Source organism: Temnothorax curvispinosus, unplaced genomic scaffold (assembly GCF_003070985.1).
Source record: "Temnothorax curvispinosus isolate PA1 unplaced genomic scaffold, ASM307098v1 QBEX01003544.1, whole genome shotgun sequence".
Classification (NCBI taxonomy): domain Eukaryota; kingdom Metazoa; phylum Arthropoda; class Insecta; order Hymenoptera; family Formicidae; genus Temnothorax; species Temnothorax curvispinosus.
The window spans coordinates 275,600-297,659 of NW_020213324.1; the positions used below are offsets into that span (position 1 = coordinate 275,600).

At 36.9% G+C, this 22,060-nt stretch overlaps 1 protein-coding gene across 18 annotated transcripts in view; it reads left to right on the plus strand.

The window, feature by feature from the left end:
* LOC112452622 (TLD domain-containing protein 2) overlaps positions 1-21,827 on the plus strand; it is a 143,968-nt gene extending 122,141 nt beyond the window's left edge. For 12 of the 18 annotated variants that reach the window (XM_025012925.1, XM_025012929.1, XM_025012921.1 and 9 more), the window contains 5 exons: positions 334-547; positions 1,295-1,381; positions 16,445-16,726; positions 17,354-17,523; positions 17,605-17,740. In XM_025012925.1, the coding sequence (XP_024868693.1) occupies positions 334-547; positions 1,295-1,381; positions 16,445-16,726; positions 17,354-17,523; positions 17,605-17,740 (889 nt within the window). Of the gene's footprint in view, positions 1-333; positions 548-1,294; positions 1,382-4,079; positions 4,603-9,633; positions 10,117-15,270; positions 15,874-16,444; positions 16,727-17,353; positions 17,524-17,604 lie in introns of those variants that run through there. The other 6 variants (XM_025012917.1, XM_025012919.1, XM_025012914.1 and 3 more) reach the window with 5 other exon arrangements.
* The last annotated feature ends 233 nt before the right edge of the window (positions 21,828-22,060 follow it).

The window sequence follows — 22,060 nt, forward strand, 5'->3', positions numbered from 1 at the left end:
CAGCTAGTTTTTTAAGCTAAAATCTTACCTCTGCACCGATAGTATTACGAATATTCTTACATTTTATGCAGAAAGAGTATGCAATAACAATAGATTAACTGATACTGTTGTATTTATATACATATATTATACATATATAGTGGCATTACTTAGCGATATAAAAAAACAATAAATTTTCTGCTATAGGAGAACCTTTGCTCGTAGTATTTAAGCTTAAATCGATAGTTTGATAAATAAGTTAATAACAAATATTGGAAAATTGGGAAGAATTTTTTGCCCACTGCCGAAAAATAATGACGATTTTATCGTTCTTTTTTTTTCTTCTCGTTGCAGAGTGGACGATCTATACAGGTTTATTCATGCGTGGGTGCCGAGTCTCTACGGTGAATTGGATGAGAACTACTGGCGGGAACGCGGCTACATCCTGTCCGATACAGACACCGACCTGTCGCCGGAACTGTCGCCCCGCGAGAGCGGCGAGGGCGCGGATTCCCCGGAGGAGCCCAAAACTGACGAAATCAGCGAGTTGACAAGGGAATCCTGGGAGGTGAGTACTGTCAAGAGACATCGTCGAATATCCCATTGCTCTTTTCTAGCAGCTAGGTAGAGACTTTTTCACAAAGTTGCTACTGAAAATTTGAAGAATTTTGAAACTTTTCGCCTCGATAAGTGGATAAGAACTTTATTTTGCCGACTGACTTTAAATTTTATCTATCTAAACGTATCTTTATACGTTTATAAGCGTATTGTCTGCAATTTGAGATCTCCGTTTCAACCGAAGTTCGAGTCTCGCGAATTAATGATGGACATATTTAATGCGCAAAATGTTGATCGTCACGATCTTCATTTAAAATTCTTGCAGAGAAATTGACTTTGGATTCAATGCAAAATTTGAAATCGTTGATTTCGAACTTTGCAGTATGATTCGTCGAAGAAAAAGAGATTGCTGTTTCTGATATTTTTTCAAACCGCATCGATCTCTTTTTCTGACAACTTGCGAACGTTTCTAGTTCCTAATTTCGCTAATAACTCGATCCTCGTGTCGACCGGCTATCGGATAACGCCGAGATACGCCAAATATTTCGCGAAATCGTGAGTGTGCGAGTCATCCGTTATCAATGGCCACATCAAAGGCCACTCGATTCCGGCGCTCGTCGTTGTCACGATTGTCACCGAACACCGTGTGCCGGCTGTTGATTTTCGACGCGAGGATCGCGCCGGGGCTCGGTATACCGCAATGATGCCGCGAGCGGCGAGATATTTGCTAAACACGGCCGATTCTATTGGCCGACAGCTGATCAAGGCCCCCTACGTAAAGCTGTACAGCATCCTGAAGACCTCGAGCACGTCGGCCGATTCCGAGCAGATCCAGGATTCGGAGGTATCGATTACTCCGCCCACCTCCCCGGTGATATCGATGATATCTATAATATCATTAGGCACTCTAATTGCTCGATGTTGAACAATGCACCTTTTACAATTAGATAACACCGCCGCACCTTAGACCTTTGTTAGATCTCGGGTGCACCCCGCGTTGTCACGCGATGTTGCGGCCGTGCCTATCGTTTGGTGTCCTTTTTTTTTCTTCCTTTTTTTTTAAAGCCGACTTTTCCAACCCGCTTTGCCCGCTTCGATTGTTCATGTCGGTACATTCGATTATATTATCAGTTATCACGACTTAGTATGTTAGTTTCGCGTGATGCGAAATAGTTTGTAGAGAATTCTTTATGATCTTGCTGTTTACACTCTTGTGCTGTCTCATTCATGTCCCCGCGGTAATCCACGAACAATGATGTACAGATCAGTACAAGGAACTTCTCTTTAATAACGATTTCGTTTAACTAATGACTCACTCTTAATATTTGGACTTTATTCGAGTTAGGTTTATCTCCTCCGGTTCTTATCTCGACGAATCGCACATCACTGCCGAAAACAGACTGCATGCACCTGTTCCTCCTGGTCGTAGAACATTCTCAACTAGAATCTAGATGGGTGTGCAGCATGCACTTGTTCGAGACTCTCCGACTCGCGCATGCATAATGTTTTTATCGCATTATTATTATCGTCTCTTTTTCTCTCTCTCTATGTATATGTATATATACAATATATTTATATATCTCATAATACGTTAACAACAGTTTTCGTTTACAATTTCTCGCAGATTTCTATCACACCGCGCGCGATTCGAAATACTTATAGCACACTCTTTCCATATTTAGTCGATTCTTACGGCTTCATGCAAATCAGTGCTGCGTCGTCGAAGACGATAAAGATTATCGATTCCAAGGCGAAATGGTAATTGTGATAAACAGCATCGCGTTGTGTCATGAGTGGGAATTCGAAGCGGAAGGTATAAAAGCTATTTCCTTCGATTGTTTATATTTTCTTTAAAAATATATGTATCTGACGGTAATAGGATCTCTCTCTCTCTCTGTATAACATTCTGCTTGAAGAGCGTTTAATAACGCTTCCTTATGAAACGGCAGTGGAGGACGAACCAATATTTGCAACTTGTTTACGGAAGAATAAGGTTTGGACACATTCGCGACGTGATAAATGCTGCGTATACCTATCTTGCATGATGCAAGCGTGCAATAATGTAGACCAACTTGTGTCAAGAGTCGTACTCTATGAATTAGTCGGCGCTTGCATAATATCGATGCATTATTGATGATAATTGACACAGGCGGTGTAAATTGACACAGATGTAACGGATATCATTTTCTTGGGAAAATACCTTTTATGCACTCGATCGTTTGTAATGTGTAGACAAAATTTTTTCTTTTTTCTTTTTAAATGCCGGATAAAGTTAAATTGAAAATGTTTCGCTCTTTTCTAAACATCTTATTTTGTAAAAAAAAAAATATATTGTGTCGATAGGTTAATAAACCTTTGGATTCAATTGTGAACTAAAGTTAATAATAACGATCTTATCGGGATAAAAACAATTTTGCAGCTAAAAAGAGACACGACATTACTTATCGTAATCAGATATCGATTCCAGATAATAAAAATTAATTTAATGTTTTCTTGCGCTGTAAATTCGAAAATTATTTTCTTCTATTCACTTATTCTATTTTCTTTACGTAACAGAATCACTCATAAATTTACTTAAATAGAAAAAATACGCGTGGTCAAAGAAATAAAAAATTCATCAGGAATGACGCATTCAATGCATTCATACATAAAAAATTGATATAAGTTCATAAATCTTTGACATGTTGCTCACGTAGAAGAAACACTTTCGTTGACTTTTGGAAAATTAACAAAAAACGTTGCCAATCAAAAAAGATCATTAATAACAAAAGCGTATGATTTATTCGCGACTACAGTATTTTTAGGTCCTCGAACACTTCGTGATCTGATCGTTCAAAAATAAACGACAGGATGGCCAAGCTTCGGGCATGCTTTAAATTCGCTTATTTTTGGACGCGGCGGTATTTATTGTAAAGCCGGGCGTAATTTGTCGCTTAAAAAACCGCGTCGGGTCAGATTTCGCTTACGTGTTATCCACAACCGATGTGTGGAATTTTCCGCAAAAATACACTGAAAGTTATATTAATTTTATCAGTATATAGGTATATGCTGTCAGTGGATACTTGCAAGATAATTAAAGATGAGAATAATCACGTCGAATTACTTGCAGAACTAATTAAAAATAATTTTATAACTAGGCAAAGGCGTATAAAATGAAAATAAGTGATCTAAGTTGAGTTTAATGGAATATAAATACACGTCGAGCAATTGTTGAAGATTAGTGATTTGAAAGCTGTAAGATGAAATATTTTGCAAGACAACATTCTGAAAGGATTGAACATAATATATGCAATTATGTTTCTTGGATTTGCCAAAATTAACGTAGTCCAGGGAAGACGGTTCTCGAGACGTTCACGAGAACATTCGCGAGGAAAAAGTGAAGAACACACGAGAAATTTTTAGAACGGGTAGCACCACGTGTTGCGCAGCCGAGGATGCGCAGTCGTCAGGAAAGCATCTGCCAAAGTATATGCGTCACTCATTTTCTTTTCCCCTCCTCTCGCTATTCATCACTTGTATGAACGTATTAGATTTATTCCGAAAGCTCCAGTACGGCTTCAGTCCTCGTGAAGTGAAGTTCAGTCGTCAAATGACTTGCCAGAATAAATAAATAAATAAAAAAGGAATTATTACATCGGTGTGCGGTAACGTCAAGTAACGTTAAATGTTTTTTTTTTAACGCTGTTTGAAACCAGTTAGGAATATTATTGGAATATCAAATAATAATATTAATGTAAACAAGTTCTCTCGCTGTGACTTCTCAAGGAACATTACGTTAGGAAGAACGTTGAACGTTGCATCTATTTGTTGCTCGATTGCAACTGTACTTCTTTAAAAAAAACTTTATGTTTCTCGAAGAAATACAATTTGAGTAAGAGGCATAATGTAAACACGACTTTCACACAATTTTCCATCTGTCAACGAAGGAGAGAAAGACTTAAGAAGAAGGTGTCGACCGCGATTTTTAGTATCCATCGAAGGTAACGCCAGTGATTGAGGATGCCGAGGCCAAAGATGCCGAATCCGATCTTCAAGATCACGAAATTCTTGAAACAGAAAACGAAGGTAAAAGTCAGAGTTGAGATAAACGTTTTTCAATCACGCTTGCTTTTCTACGCGAAGCAAATGTTTCCAAATGCAAAATTGTCAGAAATGTCGGTTTAGGAGGAATTTAGAGTTACGTAATATACGTGTAGCTCAAAATTTAAAATTGATGACGTAAAAGATTTCCAAATCGTGATTTTATGATATATTTCTTCGAATACAAAAACTTTATACATAATTATTCTTCGAATAATAAAATGATAATAATAAGTATCATATTATTATGGAATATTAACATAATTATATATTTATAATTTTGCTTTACGATATATCTTAACTGCATATTACTGTTATTGATATCTCTTTTATTTATTACGAAATACACACTTACTGATCAACGTGTTAATTTATTAATCTACGAATGTTTCACTCACGAGTTTGTCAAGATAAACAATTATTTGCGTATGATGCTATCCGACTTAATGTTTACGACGGAAACTTTAACAATTCGCGTTTATATACATAAAAGTCGTGCGTTCGCTTGCGATCTATTTCGCATAATTTGCACATTAATGACTCGAGAAGAGCGGCGCTTTGCATGAGACGTATTTAACAACCGGTCTTTGGTCGAGCCTAAGCTCACCTTTCACCGAACCAAAGAGACTGTCACTGTAAAATGCGCCACTTAGAAGTTATAGTCGGTTGAATTGTGGCAATATCATTCGACTGATAATATGCCGGTTATCACTTGCATAGCAGCTTGCGTTTGAAACAGCAGGTAGTGTTTAGGTATAAAATAGATGAAAATTTTTCGAAGGAAAAGATAGAAAAATTTCATATCTTGCCCTCTTGACATTTAAACATCGCTCGAGTATTTTGAGTGAGTTTTAGAAATGTATTCATGATTTTATACCCAAGAAAAAAAATTTTCATAAGAAAACACATATGGACTTATTTTTTATATAATTACATATGAAAATTTTTTCCCGAGTAATGAAAACAAATTTGCAACAAACATTAAAATGTTGGATACCTATGCAGCAACAAATTTATTATAATTGGCATTGAGCACTAAGGCCCGGTTGCACCAACGTCGCATAACTTTAACCTTAGGTTAACTCACTCTTCGTCTCTTTTTTTAAGGGTGACAGTTAAAAAAAGACGTGAGTTAAGAAGAAGAAGAGTGAATTAAGCTAAGGTTAAAGTTATGCGACATTGGTGCAACCGGGCCTAAAAGTAATGCGATCGTCAAATCTAATAAATAGTTAGGATTATTTAAGAAAGTTCAGAAGGAAAGGAATTCTTGATATAACAAAATAATGGCTTAGCGCTCTCGAAAATTGTGTTTTTTTTTTATATCTCAACTTTCGTTACGAGTAGGGATGTAAGAAATTTGAACACGTACAGGAATAAACTCATTCTCACGGAAACAAAATTGACCAAATTTTCTTGGCTTATCTATAATAAATTTATTCTCGAAACTTTCCAGCCATTGTATAATGCAATGACATACCGGTGCTTATGCTACGAAAGACAAATGGAATTCGTGGAAAAGATCTATTCCGAAGCATTAGTTTTGCCGCAATAATTAATATAAATAATAGTAAGAATGAGTTTCGTAGTAGAAATATTTATAAGAATCGATTTTTTTGCTCATTTTGTTTTAATATAAATGTCGAAACATCAGTTATAATGGCTATGAACACATCAGTTATAATGGAATGTTATAAATAATGGCTATGAAATTAGGACGCGTATTCTTGTTATTATTATTATCGCTATTAAAATAATAAACTTAACGAACCAATGTTTGCAAAGAGAAGTCGATTTAACCGAGTTGCCGACAATTTAAATTAACTATAAATGGCCATTTCTTCTTTTAAGTTCTGATATTATCAACAAAGAAAAGTGTCATTAATTGTGAGTTAGTGCTGGTTGATTCTTTATGTTTCTTGGAATTTGAAGTAAAACTTGACAAATGATGTAGAAACAACAAATAGATAGATAACGCGTAAAATATGCTCTTAAGAATGATTTTTATGAAAATTTCTAGTTAGGATGAGTGTACCTATTCCCGAATTCGTATGTAATGTATTCTGTGCATTGGCATGATAAACACGACGCGATTTTCATTTGGGGTCAGTTGTGTCAATTATTCCGTTATTTATCGTTCCAACAATTATCGTTGTAAACCGAAAATTGTTGTTCTCGTATTTTTATCGAATTATTTTTTTTTAACTGATGACTCATGACCGGTATTATTTGCATAGATAAACCATCACGTTATACAACATACTTCTTTCTATATTAAATATATGTGTATCATGGGCTTGTTCTCGGACTTATTTTTTTCGAATTTTTACCAAGAACTATATTTCTTTCAATATTAATCTTTGATAAAACTTTTTACATGCGTTTTGCATATAATTTTACATTTTGTTTATAAAATATCGGAAAGTAAAATTAGTTAAATTATTTAATTAATGTTTCTACTTATCTTAATTGTTCACGATGTGATAGCAAATTATTTTTTCCAGCAAAAAAAACGTGATCAACGTTATTACGTTACATTAAAATTAAATAATTAATGATTATTACATCAAAGATGAATAGTTTGCAATTTAAATGTTTTATATTTATAGTTAAACATGTTTTTCAGAAATACAAATTTTTTTTTGTAAAACTACATATTTTTTATAAATAGTCGTAAAGTAGAAAATAATGTTTATTTGGCAGATACAAATTTGTGGAAAAATTTTAGGATTCTGATGTAATCTTGCATTTCATTAAAAAAAGATAAAGTAACCTGTATTTATACATGTAATTAAGCCTCATAATAGTTATGCTGCGTTCTGTTTAGAAATGTTGCGGGATAAATAGCACGCTTAATATGAAATGGCATTCGCGTGCGCCGACGCGCATTCAAGTCGCAGGCTCATTAACTTTCATATTTATTTCCCAGCTGTTATCTCGGAATTGTAAAGGAAATCGGCAGACAATTTCGCGCCGCGCGATTGTCAATAACGATCGCGGTCACCCTTCGCGATCTTTTGGTAGCCGTTTCCTGGTCTCCTTGAATGTTAACATTCGTGGCTGGCTTTTAATGCCTTTTACGAGCTTTCCGTATGCGGGATGATCAAGTTTCTACGGATGATTATTTCAGAGTATGCATCATGTATCTTATAATTGTTTCTCAAGAAGGAAGCGAAACATTTGCTGATTGTTTTGGAGCTTAAATAATTTTTGTAATACTTATATAGATATTTCTTTTTTTTATTTATTTTTTGTTTTTGTCATGTATAAAGGAGATGATCTTAATTTAAGTTTTGATTGAGCTTAAATGTAATTATTACACTCTATATAATCAGATAATTTAGTGGACATATAAAAATAATGGCGACACTCGCGCTTTAATATATACTTAAGTATTTCAACATATTTCCCGTGGACTGACGTAATGCGTGACTTACGTAATGTCGCGCAGTCAAAATTATAAAAGCGACGTCGTCACTTTTTTGCGAAATTATATAATTGTGCTTAGCTACTTACGACATAAATGTCCTCTGTGCTCACGCATTATGTCCCACAATAACACTCCTTGCGTAGCAAACTGCCAGGAAATTTCGATTAGCGGATCACGTTGTAGTCGGTTCGCAATTGAAAGCAATTTATGTCCTCGCTCCGCGAGCCTTATTATCTCTCGTAACGGGTGATCTATATTTTTCGTTCGGCTCGCTTCCGTCTCTCCACGGTCTTAATTAAAGTTTGACTAAAAAACAAATACTGCACATAATCTGAGCATTCTTTCGCTCGCGATCTCTGAATAGAAATTACGTAATGTACGCGCACGGTGTCCCGCGCGTTTTATAAACAGTCTTCGCAGTTTTACTGCACAGTTCTTTTTTTTTTACGGAAAATATCGTTTCGTTCGACTAAATAGACGCGTCTGAACATCCTGTGTATAAACTCGCCTCGGCTGAAATCTTCATCGACTTGCGCGAATCAGTGGCATTTAATGTTTTTCCCATCTCTGATTAATGATGACTTGTCTCGCCTGGTACAAGACAATTTATTCATAAAATTAGCATATGTAAACGCGACCGGACACGATCACATCTCGTATTAGAGTAATCGGAATGAATACATGGAATATACCGCGTACCCCTGTTCGGTATTCATTTTAATCTAATGATGATTTATTCTTAGCCTTATAGCATCATACATTTTAATCGCGGAAAATCTTTCGCGAAATAAAAGCAGCGTGTGAGATAAGCGACCGCGAGGTGTACGTGACCATCTATCAAAGTAATGCATTTTTTGTCGAATTGTTAATCCTGGCTGACTAATGTGTCAGAAATGATGAAGCACTTGCTCGAACCTGTTGAAACTTTTTATCCGTTTCGTTTAATTATTGGAAGAAAGTGGTGATTTGCACATTCTAGCTTGGACGAAATTTTCTTTGAATTTAAAACTATACTAAAAGGCAATAACGATTTAATTAGATATCCTCTTACTATCTTATTTTTTATTTGTACTTATTTTTATTGACCTTATTTTTTCCATAACTTTAACTAATTTTTCCTAGACTATATCTAATCATCATTTGTGCAACTTTGGCATGTATTTAAAATTTTCCGTTATGCATCGACAACGATATGTCGTGCATTTACTTACGAGAGTCTTCCTGAGTTATTTTGTCCTTGCGTAAAAAGAAATTGCTTGAACCTCGCGGAGATAAGTATACGGAAATCCATCTGAAATCTCATAACGGCACGCGGAAGTTCGTTATTACGAGCGTCATTAACGCCGGCGTTATTAAACGCAGTTTTGGCAGATCGAATGACACCGATGGCGGCTTCTCCTTCTTCACGCGGTTCGTTAACACGGCCCCCGGTCGCTATCAGAGTCGCATCAGGACGGCTAGGAGATCGAAGGACGATCGCGCACGATAGTAGTGCACTCGAGGCCAACGCGAGCATTCGGCGGGAATTTATGTGTACTTGACATTAAGCGGGAAGAAGGGAGACCGGAAACGGATCCCGATGAAAGATTTTTTTTTGTGAAGTTTCTCGCGCGATGGTCACCGAAAGAAATCGGACCGAGCGCCTCCAACATCATTCAGTCTCGATCGATTCGTCCTGCCGATCGCACGAACCTCGCTACTGCCGTTTGATCCTTTACGTGTAAAGGAAAATCGCGTGAAAGAAAAATCTACATGTCAGTCCAATCGGTATAACTGAATCAAAAATTTTGTGTCGTGTTGATTTTTAGCTCCGTGGAGGCGAAAACGTGGAATTTTCTTAATTAATCGATAGCACAATTGTAGTCCTCAATTGAAACCAAAAACGAGAGCGTGATTTGTGAAGTCGCAGTTTGAAGTTAAATATCGGAAATATTTTCATCGACGATATCCAAGAGTTCAAAGTTTATAGCGAGAAGCTACGATAACGTCTAGACTTCATTGCATCGATAATGACGGTCGATCCGTGCCCCATTCTGAATTATGTCTTTCAGCATTCGTCGAGAATGCTTACGGTGAGTTTTATTATTAATCAACGTAATTCCTAATTATAATAATAATTGTTTGCAATAATAATTTACGTTACGACATAGGATATCATTAATATGCTTTATACAACATTGGAACATATCTAATATGTACTAACAAAATATGTTAAAATAAATATTACACTATATATATATATATTTATGTTTGGAGCTTAAATTATTCGAAATTCCCGTAAAATCGGACACGTTAATTTATTAGCCACTAAAAGCCTTTATATTTCCACGCATGTAATTTACAAATAATGATAACATAAATTATGTTATTTGTGTACAATCAGATAATTGACGAAAATAATTACGTTATCATAATTTTTGGTTGTTACTCTCATCATACACAAGAGTATTCTTTTAATCGGACTCAATCAAATTAACCCAAAAAGTCCGAAATCAGTCTAATTGATCTCAAAGAGATTTAAATCGCGTGGCCGATAAAAACATTTCCACGCGTTTGTTAGATATTCCTTCGAGTTAAAGCGGCCGCTGTGAGTGCGCAATTATTCTCACGAGTCCGCAAATTTAGTTAGATATTGTCATTCTTCGCGTCTCCTTAACGAGTAAATCGCAACGAAACACAGTTTGTTTATTGCATAAAAGGATGTGTGTCTTAAGAAATAAGACATTCCGAGAGTGACAGAAAATTCGACTTTTTGTCATTCGATTTTTGCTTCACACGGTAATAAATTAGAAGCAAGATATAAATCTTTATGATTTAGACTTTAGACCACTCTTAGACCATAGTGATGTGTATGTTATTTTTGAACGAAAGATTAGTTAATTTCTTTAAGACGTTTGTAAAACGGTTGATTTATGTTTCTTTTTGCAGTAGCGAATTCAATCGTAAAATTAACTCACTAACGCCTGACTAATGGGCTTTTCACGGTCGTTAACCTGTCAGAGGAATGGGGGGACGTGTTCTTCCGCGTTCTATTTTGATACCTGGCCTGCACGTATCTGAAAAGAAGCGTTAAAGATGGTTTCTTGTAACTTATTTTTCTATACGAGCACGTGAAAGTCTCGGCTTTTGTGACGCATCACGTGGAATGGTCTCCAAGTTTCCATTGTGTCTTCAATTGTTTTTATCGCGCTATTATATCATTAATGGAAAAACAAGAAGTGAGAATAAAAAGATTCTTTATTAGATTTCTATATTAATAACAGTTATTATGACATCTGAGATATAAAACAGCTTACAATAAACGTTTGAAATGACTTCATTAATCTTCATTAATCTGTGCTAGATTTGCCTCTAGGCCGAAGGCGATTTTGTATTGCATATAATTTTCGCAATTTGATTTGACCCTTGACTTATCTGAAGGTTTTTTTTTTAAGATTATTATATCTTTGGGACATTGTGTATCTATATATGTTTTTCCACGAAACTCTTTTAATCTGCTCTTCTTATCTTATTGCGATGACCTCCGCGCGGAGATCGATTGATTCCGTACATATTTCTCGGATTTCAGATCGCGCGCGCGTGGCCACCTCAATGTTGTTATTGCTAGGTATTGCATCGCTCGACGTAATAATCGCAGACGAATGTCGCGGAGCGTATATTAAGATTATAAAGCCCCTTGCACAATAGCTAGGCGATAGCGATAGCGATAGCGACAGCGACAAAGTTGCCGACAAAGGTATAGCTTTGTCGGGAACTCGCTATCGCTATCGCCAATATTGTGCAAGAGGCTTAAGTTGCGCGATGTGACAAGAACGCGAGATGTCACACTTTTCATTTTTATACTCTTATAAAAAACTCGTAGAACAATAATCAAACTATAGTACTTATACTATATAGGAACTAGAATTGCAAAGAAACCAGTTGTTTTCTCGTTTGAAAAGCCACTTTGATTTTATATACGTATATGAAACATAAGAAATTATTCTTCTAAGTATTAATATTATATTGAAATCATCGAGATAAAGATTTTATTAATTTATTATCATCATTTTGCTAATATCGGATTTAATCAGGACCAAGTTCGCGCTTGACACAGTTTGTATTTACCGATGTGTGTGTATATATCCATGTATCATCAGGTAATCAAAACAGTTCGCGTGTGGACAACACTTGAAAAATTTACGCAACAAGTCAAGTAGTCAACAGCGATTATCTGAAGTTAGTACGTATGTCATAATGCAGATTAAAACTTGCGCACTGCCAAATATTACAACATAAAAAGCAATTTATAGAAGTGGCTTTTAAATTGAGAACTGCACGAACTTTTTACTTGATAAGTCAAATATTTTTATCAAATATTTTTATTCGTTCAGTATTATTTTTGATTAATATTAGTTCCGTTTTTATTGTATATCTAAGTAGACATAATTTCATTATCTTCCGAAAATTCACCTGTTAAATAGAAATTGTGTTTTCAAGTACTAATATACAGAAGTCGATAAATTCGTACATGTTAAATGTTATATGTTTTAATTTATTAGTCTAATTTGATATTGATAAAATTATATCGATAAAAACATCAGTTAAATCTTTATCGATGATTTCAATATAATTATTCAAATTAATTCTGCAAATTTGCATTTTGCTTGCTTATCGATTTGATTATAATATTTTGATTTTGATTAAGGATTATTCTTGAAATCCGAAATATTTTGTTATATATATTTTTAAGCTATGGATAATTGTTAAAGATGTTGCTCTTATTAAAATATATAATATCTAAATATGAGCCATAGAAATCTATATCAGAATTCGGAGGGTAATCTTTATAAAATAGACGATGAATCGTCACGTGGTACTTTTTATCTCCATATAAATAGTTAGGAAAAGGTTTATAAAGATCACTATTGTTCCCCCGCGGTTAATTTATTAAAAAGTCGATAATTGCACTAGCTAACGAGCTGTTTGCGCGGAACATCTGGAACAGCGTGTCGCTATCAAATTAAAATTAACGCAATGCGTCCAGTGAAGTAGTCGATAATGATAATGAGCTTTGAAAAACTTCGCAGTGAAGAACTGATTGACCGGCAGTGACGACATTTTTATATCCGTCCGTCCGTGTGAGAGACGAATGTCAAAAGTACGATAGGCTCCCGCATGCCGCGATAATGCAATCTTTATGTATAAATAAACGCTTGGCTGCTCTTCCCGCGTACAGGAACATGAAGAAATAAATGTGGGGTCCAGGATATCAAATTCTAGATCTTTTTTCCCTTGTGCAGATCGAAGAGAATCTGAATTACATGGTCATTAACTTGCACCTATTTACGTAATTTTGTTGTAAATTTTATTACTTGTTTATTGCCTTTCAAAAACTTTAGCGAAGGTTCTAATAATGCCTTGTAGATAAAAGGTAAAATTAAATTGCTTTTGGGACTCTCTACAGTTTGTTATTATTAACATCGATATATTAATGTCAATTATAATATATCGATATATTTATGTTAATATATTTGTGTATTAATATAATCTTATAGCAAAGAACAAAAATTCAACGAGGAAAAGTTCAGCTCCTCTAGCTCTGTTGATCTTCTTGTTGATCTTCCTCCTCATCAGACATCTTAAATGTTCGAATAATATTATCTGAGGAAGTCAAGGCAGCTGCCACCCATAACAAACATTCGTATAAAAGCTAAAATTTTTCCAATCGCGAGATCAAAGTTTATCGGATTTTTTTTCTTTTTTACGCAAGGACGACAGGTTTGCTCGATAATGATTGATAATGTTCAAAACATTAGCAGCAAAACAGACGGTATCTTTGGAGCACAATTTTTTATAGTCAACTCATATGTAACATAAATAACGGGAACACACACAGTAAGAGGTAATCGATGTGCAATGCCACCCGAAATATCACCGCATTATTTTTGTTCGTTTACAATAAAGTCCATTATACCAATTTAGTGTTTTATTACTCTTGCATTAAGTGTTTTATCACTTTTGCACTATCGCAAAAGAATTGAACATATAATAAATGGCGATTTTATTTATATAAAATTTCAACGATAACCTACGACTCAACTTCGATATTCTTTTGACGTCATTCGGATAGTCTTCGAAAATTTAATACTCAGCTAACTAAAATATGTAACGCCAGAATGGTAGTAATGAATCTTTTCCGATTCATCTCGAAGTTTATTACAAGATAAACAAAAATCACATATGCACCTTCAGTAGAGCAAAAAGAAAGTTAAATTAATTTTAGAAACTACGTAATGTTGGTCGAGAGAAGTAAATCGCATAAATTTTTTTTCATAAATGACGCATATCTATAAACAATACACGCAACAGATTTTCAAATGTAAAAGAATGTGAAAATACACATATCCAGACATCTCCCAAATACGCTTTGTGTGTCATCCGCAGTGTAAACATATGATATAATCGTTAATGTTTTATTTCCCTCACTCATGTCTCCAATCTGTATTAAGCAATATCTATAACAGCTGTCAGAAGCACATTTTGTTATCATATACAGCGATACACACAATCAATACTAAGAATTACTAAATTATACCAATTTTGTAAAAACGTCGCAACAACACGTGCCGTGTCCAGGGTAGGCGTACGTGAAAATCGTTATCGAACTTATCGTCCCCAGGTGTACGAACTTGCGCGGTCGCTCTATTATTCGGATCGATCGATGATGTACCTCTTCAAAAATTTAACACACCGTGTCGCGTGTTAACGATGCGTGGGATTGCCCACGGACCAGCAATCTACATTCCTACCCTACAAGATATAATATTTTTCGCGATTTTATGACGATTAGCAATATATATTCAGCACATCGAGAACGCAATTTTTCATTGCATTCCCGAAGATTTTTTATTCGATTTGTTAGCATCCTTAATTTTCCTCCTTCTTAATAAAAATTCCATAGAGTGAATTACGTTTTAATAAATAAAGTCAGGTGGATCATCGGGATAAAATGGAACAGTAATTAAATTTATCATAAAAATGTTAATACTTGTTTCGCTTTTAAATAATTTTTATTTTTAATCTTAATATTTCCAAATTATTAAATAAATATTTATCGTTTTATATAAATCCTTAGTAGCTATTAAATTCGATTATATTTTTTAAATTTGTATTCTAATTCAGAAAATTATTACGTTGTTTCGAGCTTCAGTTATACTGGAATCTATTATAAATTATTTCCATCTACTTGACATCGGTGCTCTACTCATTATTTATGCATCGACTTTCGGGTTCAACGCGACAATCGATGCGCGGCGTTCAATCGCTCCGATACACGATTTTATTCCAAGGCCGTCCGTTTACAGTAGCTTCTACGATTCGGGTTCTCTATCATCGGCTGCTCTCCGTATAGATATGCAGTGTGCACCGCGTGGCTTTGCATTCTCTCTCTCGCGCGCGTATTGCATTATCATGCGTGGCGCGAAGCTAAGCGACTCCGTGTGATGGCGGTCGACGAACAAAAGTAATTTAATATTAGCACACATTTCACGGTGGCCTCCCACGTTAATAATTATCCGGCAATTGACTTGAATAAACGCAACACCCACTGTGGTTACGTGAGATCGTAGTTAACGGAGTACAACACGACACTTGGATGTGGTAGTGCCCTAAATGTGCTTAGATTTAGTTAAACCGAGGAGGTCAGAAGCCAAAGGGACGTCGACAACAATTAATTTCCCTATTAGCAGCACTTGTTTTCCAATTTCACGAGAGATACGGCAAATTCCACGTAGAATTCTTCGGAATTTGGAGTCAGGCAGGATAAAACTGAAATATTTTTATAGAAGGTAATTCTTAATTTGTTAAAATAACAACTTATTTACTAGATATCACGAAATTATATGTATATTAATTTTATACGTGTATTTTATATACCTGTTATATAACAAGACACGGTAGCCATATATATCAATTATATTTGCTAAAAAGGACATGTTACGTTTATCCTGTATTACGATTCAATTATACAATACACTTCAATTGTTACTTCAACATCTTGCCTGACTTTGATCCAATATCTGATCGACTTTTAGGATACTCCAAAAATGTTTTACTCAGCATATCCAGAGTAGACATCATGTGCATGTTGCAAGATAGTTTCTGTGTTTAATGAACATTAGGAGAGAGTTCTCCACTTCGCATATGTCTTCAAACATTCGTGCCTTCCATACATACTAATAAAGCATCGTTTAGAACATTATTCACATCCATTTGTGTCACGATCATCTTTTCATGGAATCGCTATTGGTAGAGACGACTTTACTTCTTACCTCCTCAATTAGAATTCGCGATATACGTCATCATTGTCGAGGAATACGCTCGATATCGTTATTAATTGACGCATTGCCTTATTCACAGGTACTGTCTATGAGCGAAGAGTTCAGGCGAGCTCTTTACGCGAACAGTGCCATTTCTTTGGACAACGATGTCATTGTGCCTGATCTCATCGGCACGACGGAAATACTCAGCGACGAGCACAGGGAACAGCTCTGCCGTCATCTGCCCGCGAGAGCGGAGGGTTACCAGTGGACTCTCGTCTTCAGCACCAGCCAGCACGGCTTCAGTCTCAACAGCATGTATCGAAAAATGGCGAAGGTCGAGAGTCCGATCTTGTTGGTCATCGAGGACACGGAGGGCAATGTAAGTTCCTTGTTTCGTAATTCAAATTGTAATCGATTGGGAGGCTAATTAGTTTTAATTTGACCCAAGAGTGCGACTCCGGAAAATAAACTCTGCGACCAATATAACGGTTACATCTGCGATTGCAAACATTTAGTTTTTACGTTGTATATTATGTCAATGTCAGATTGTATATAGCATTCTACGCGTCTGACGCATATTAAGAAGCTTTAAAAATATAGGTACATAATTATATTAAAAATATAATTATTTAATTAGAAGATCGCGCATTGTTGAGCCAATTGGCACTGTGTATATATAATTATCAGAAAGATGAACTAATTATAAGTGGAAAGCATTCAGTCTAGTAAAATGTCGAGGACAACTGACCTGATTAATCCGAAGTAGAAAGTTTCGCGATTATCATAATTAGTCTGAGCGAGAGATTAACATTGGATTTTCATAAAGTTGTGTTCGCCCGTTGGGCTTACTTCGTGAATATCCCGCATACGTCCAAACTGGTTTATCGCTAACTCGTTCATTCGGACTGTTTATTCAGAGTTCATAACAAGCGTACAAACATCGAATACTCTTTTTCTCGGATTTACCGTGTCGCAGTCTTTATGAATCACTTTTTTTCTGTCACAGGTGTTTGGTGCACTGACCTCGTGTTCTCTGCACGTGAGCGATCACTTTTATGGTACCGGCGAGTCCCTGCTCTTTAGGTTTACGCCGAGGTTCCAGTGTTTCAACTGGACCGGGGACAACCTGTATTTCATCAAGGGCAACAACGAGAGCTTAGCGATCGGTGCTGGAGAGTAAGTTTTTCTCATATTTTTAAAAAAAGTGCCACTACCTTACTAGATGAGAGCTTTACGAAAGTGGTCTCGTTTTTTTAGCGGCAAGTTTGGGCTTTGGCTGGACGGTGATCTGTATCAGGGCAGGACACAATCCTGCAGCACATACGGCAACGAGCCGTTGGCGCCGCGCGAAGATTTTGTCGTTAAAACATTGGAATGCTGGGCATTCATATAGGACACGGCCTCATATCCCCAGCCCGCCACTCCTTCGCCATCACCGCAGCCTAATTTAACCTGAACTCGTGAGCCTTGTGAAGGTTTCGCTCCCAGGAGAGATTAGAGGAAGACTAACGATTCTAAGGACATTGTCGGAGGAGTTGAGTCGTGTGTCGTTGTTGTCACGACACCTCGATTAACTCGATCGCCATTTGGGGAAATCTCGCCCAGTGCCAGACAGGATGATTCTCTGAGAAGAAAAGAATCGTCAATGTCCACACGAAGAGACAACGATTGCCTGAAGATTGGTGAGAGCGACGAGACGCAGCCTCGAAAGGGATGCGGACGTTTGTAAAAGAGACTGTCATGGCCCGAAGTTATGCGATCATAGCGTGTGCTGCAACATGCCTACCTGCGTATCTCGTAGCTACTGATTATCGTTAATTGCCCCCGACTCCCCTGTCTTTTTTTAAGTTGGCATATTTATTTTATTTTTTTTTATATTTTGTTGAATGAGTTGTTGTTGCGAATTGAATGTCGTTCGTCAATTTGATTTGCGGTTATTTGTGAATTGACCGAGAGTCGAAGAATTATGATTACTTTATACGATAATCGTTACTTCGAACTAGTCGTGAGTTTACACATCTAACGCCAATATAAAGATAATTACGATAATGATGATGATGATAATGATGATGATGATGATAATGCAGATGATTATAGTAATGATGGTGGTGATGAAAGAATGAAAGTGTGAATGATTGGAAAAGATATGGATGGTAAATGCGAGGCGAGACACATAACGTTTGAAAGAAAACAATTTACAAATTCAATACGATGAAGATGCTAAAACTAACAGTTTGTTGATGTGTAGATAATGTAGATAGTAAATGTAAATATATATATATACATATATATACATATTATGATCGTGTTGCAATGATTGATTTTGACGGTACAAGTAGAGAGAACTCTTTGCGGAACGCTGTGTAGCTCGTCATGTATAATGCAGATGTTTATTGAGAACCAAGAAACGTATACGCGACACGTATATACATATTACATGCATACACATGAGGATTGATACACAGATTGCGGGAAGCGTGCTCTCGCGCAACCGAATATAATGATCCATGATCTGAGAAAAAAAAATGTAGTTTTAAAGAAAGGAGATACCTCGAGCTGACCTTACGATTAGAAGAGGAACGTGAAGTCGAACGAGAAGTCAATGATGTTGTGGATTGACTTAAGTCAGAGCGTATTCGCGAATCTTGTCGTCAGTAAATTAGTAAATGTGCTTTGGAGTCACGAGTGACCACAACGAACACACATGCCTGTGCCTGCTTCGCTCTCTTTGTCTCCCTCCGCCAAGTGTACTCGCGGATATGAAGCGAGTATCTCGAGCGTGAATCCATCTTCCTACCAGCGTACGAATCCCCTGATGCAAACGATCAATCACTTTAGATAGCACATCGGACGAGGAATCATCGCGTTCTACTCGCGTTACGATACTCTTTTAGACCTAGTCCAACTTTGTACGACCGATTATACACACAATCACACACTGTTCGAGCTTATAATCTCTATCGCGCGCGAGCGTCGCCAGGTTAAAACCTAGCGTGTGTGTCTATTTGGCGCGCATTGTCTATTTGCAAAGAGAAAGTGAGGAGAACAAAATCTTGTAATGCGCGCAAGGCGAGCGATCTTCAAGCGCAAAAAAGAAGGGAAAATGTGCAAAAGCGTTTTATCAATTGTCGTATTGCGCGAGATCGGACGAACTTTTCTAATACATTAAGTTATGAACATTGTGACTGAGTTGCAACCGTTTGAGAAGACCCACGTTTGGCGCGTGTCACTGACTCACCACCTTGAACAAATCACATATTTTATACCACGTAGACCTAACGACGACACCGCCGTATATCTTTCTCCTTCTCCCCATAATTACTCTAGATACAATTTCTATTCTACGAGAGACCACGCGTTGTATTGTTTGTATATGCGATTACGGGATCCTCGTAATCTTAACGAAGGCGTTCCTCTGCTGGTCGGTTACCGATCAGCAGGGCCGCACACGACGACCAAGAGTGCTTATTATACTAACGACAACACAACTTACACACGCGAGCACAATAAAACACACGCAGAAAACTTTTTATCTACCTTTACCTGTTTACCTCTTTCTCACTTGTGACACACAGATTCCTCTCTGCCGATGTACACCATCGGAGAAACGTTCGAAAGACTGAACGGTCGATCCAAGATATCCTAACAGAAGAACGAGACCCAAGTGTTCGCGCACTGGTTACAAGACGCACTATAAAAAAAAAAAGAAAAGAAAGCGCGTGATTAAAGCCACCGACTGGGCAGAGTACAGTGTGTGACACTTAATGAGAATTTGAAACTGACACAGTTTCGATGAGGGTTTAATTTTCCACGCGATGCGAAACGGATGTTAAGACGTGTGATGGTAGACGTTAAAAAATATAGACTTTACCGATCCTCACAAAACTCAACACGAGTGAGCATAGAGTCCATTTTTCGCGTGCATGTAGCGAAATCCTATAATCTATCGGGATTGGTTCTCTCGATCCCACGATGTCGACGAAGCACAAACAAAGTATCAAGTCAACGTGCAGCACTACCGGCTTCACTAGGGTAGCAGTCTCGAATTTGTACACTTCAAATGCGACACATAATAACACGTTGCGTACGATTAGAGTTGCTTAGAGCGTAAATTAGACACTAGGCGTAATCATGTGATATTAAGTGAAAAGAAAAAAAAGAAAAAAGCAGTTGCGCTCCTAGATGATTTATCGAGTCGCTTCGACGGTACCACGTGGTTGCATACGCGACGTCGTCATGTACACCATATATACATATATATATATATACATAAACACAAAACATACCTCGAGATAAAGATATTTTCGCTTCCTTGATCCGCGAAGCGATTGCGTGCGATTGCGGGAACGTTGCTCGAGGAACAGACGGATTCGAAATGCGCGGTCAGGATAATAGCATCTGTGTGCGAGAAAGAGCGAAGTACGTGCTGCATCCGACAGCAGGTGACGATAACGATAAGCCAAATGAAGGGAAAAGAATTACTCATGATCCTCGCCTTAATGTGAAAAAAAAAAAAAAGAAATTAAGATGTCAATGTGCACTGTAACGAAAATAAAACATTAAGTATTTCTGGGAAACGAGCTTTTCGTTGATTTTTTATTTTTCTTCGTTTTCGTCGTTCGCACTTCTTGCGTGTCTTTCGTTGTCGTTTGTCATTCGCGGTCGAGCCGTAACACATAAGCAGAACCGATAATATATGTGTGCGTGATCTTCCGGTCGGCCAACGCCACCGAGACGAGTTCGATAGGTCTATATTGTTTCAGCATCTCGTACTGTGAACTTTGCAAACCAGGAGGTGATAAAAAAGATATCCGTAAGATTTAATTTACACGCCTAGGGAACTACTACGGATAATGTTTGCTAATTGATAGTTATATTTATGTGCGTGATAGTGTGCCAAGTCTTCTTGCACACCTATTGATATCATATATCGTATGTCAATGCGCGAATGACGCTTCTCGCTATCATCTGAGAGTGAGATTTCGCTTTTCTTCTTCCGCAAAGCGTCTTCTATATCGGATGTAGGAGTGCGCGGCAGATACAGATTATCTAGAGTATTTCAAAGAAACACGCGGTACTGCCTCTGTAGAAGTAAACTAAAATGTACCCAGTGGCGGATTACTCATTAGGCGCGGTAAATGTTTTTGCGATCTTACAGAAAACAATTGAAATAAATTATACGATTGATTGATACTCGTAGTGTTTAAATATCAGACATTTAAATTGCTCCTATGGTCTTTTTTTAAATAATGTGTGATTTTATATTATATGACTTGTTGTGTAAGAGAATGTTAGAGAATTTATGAGTTATGCGTTGTTTGGAGCAACGTTCAGAGCCCCGACATGTTCCAATCCGCCACTGAACGTAGCAAATGAGACTAGAAAAAGAAATCCCAATTGTAACGAACGACGTTTCCTGTTGTATATATGTATGAGCGTATTTCGGCCAGCGCACGTTTATAGGACACCTCCGTGAGACTCTTTCAAGAAATCGTTGAATTAACTATCATGATTATGCAATTTTCGGCACATTGTATTTTTCAATAACAGAAGATACAGCTTTTACATTAACAGCGTGACGAAACTTAGATCCTGAGAGAAATATGCCACCATCCATATCCGTACATATCCGATTTGCGGATGCGTTACAATGAACTAGCGTTATAAAAATACTTCGCAGTTTGAACACACAACCGATGTTATTTCACCGCTT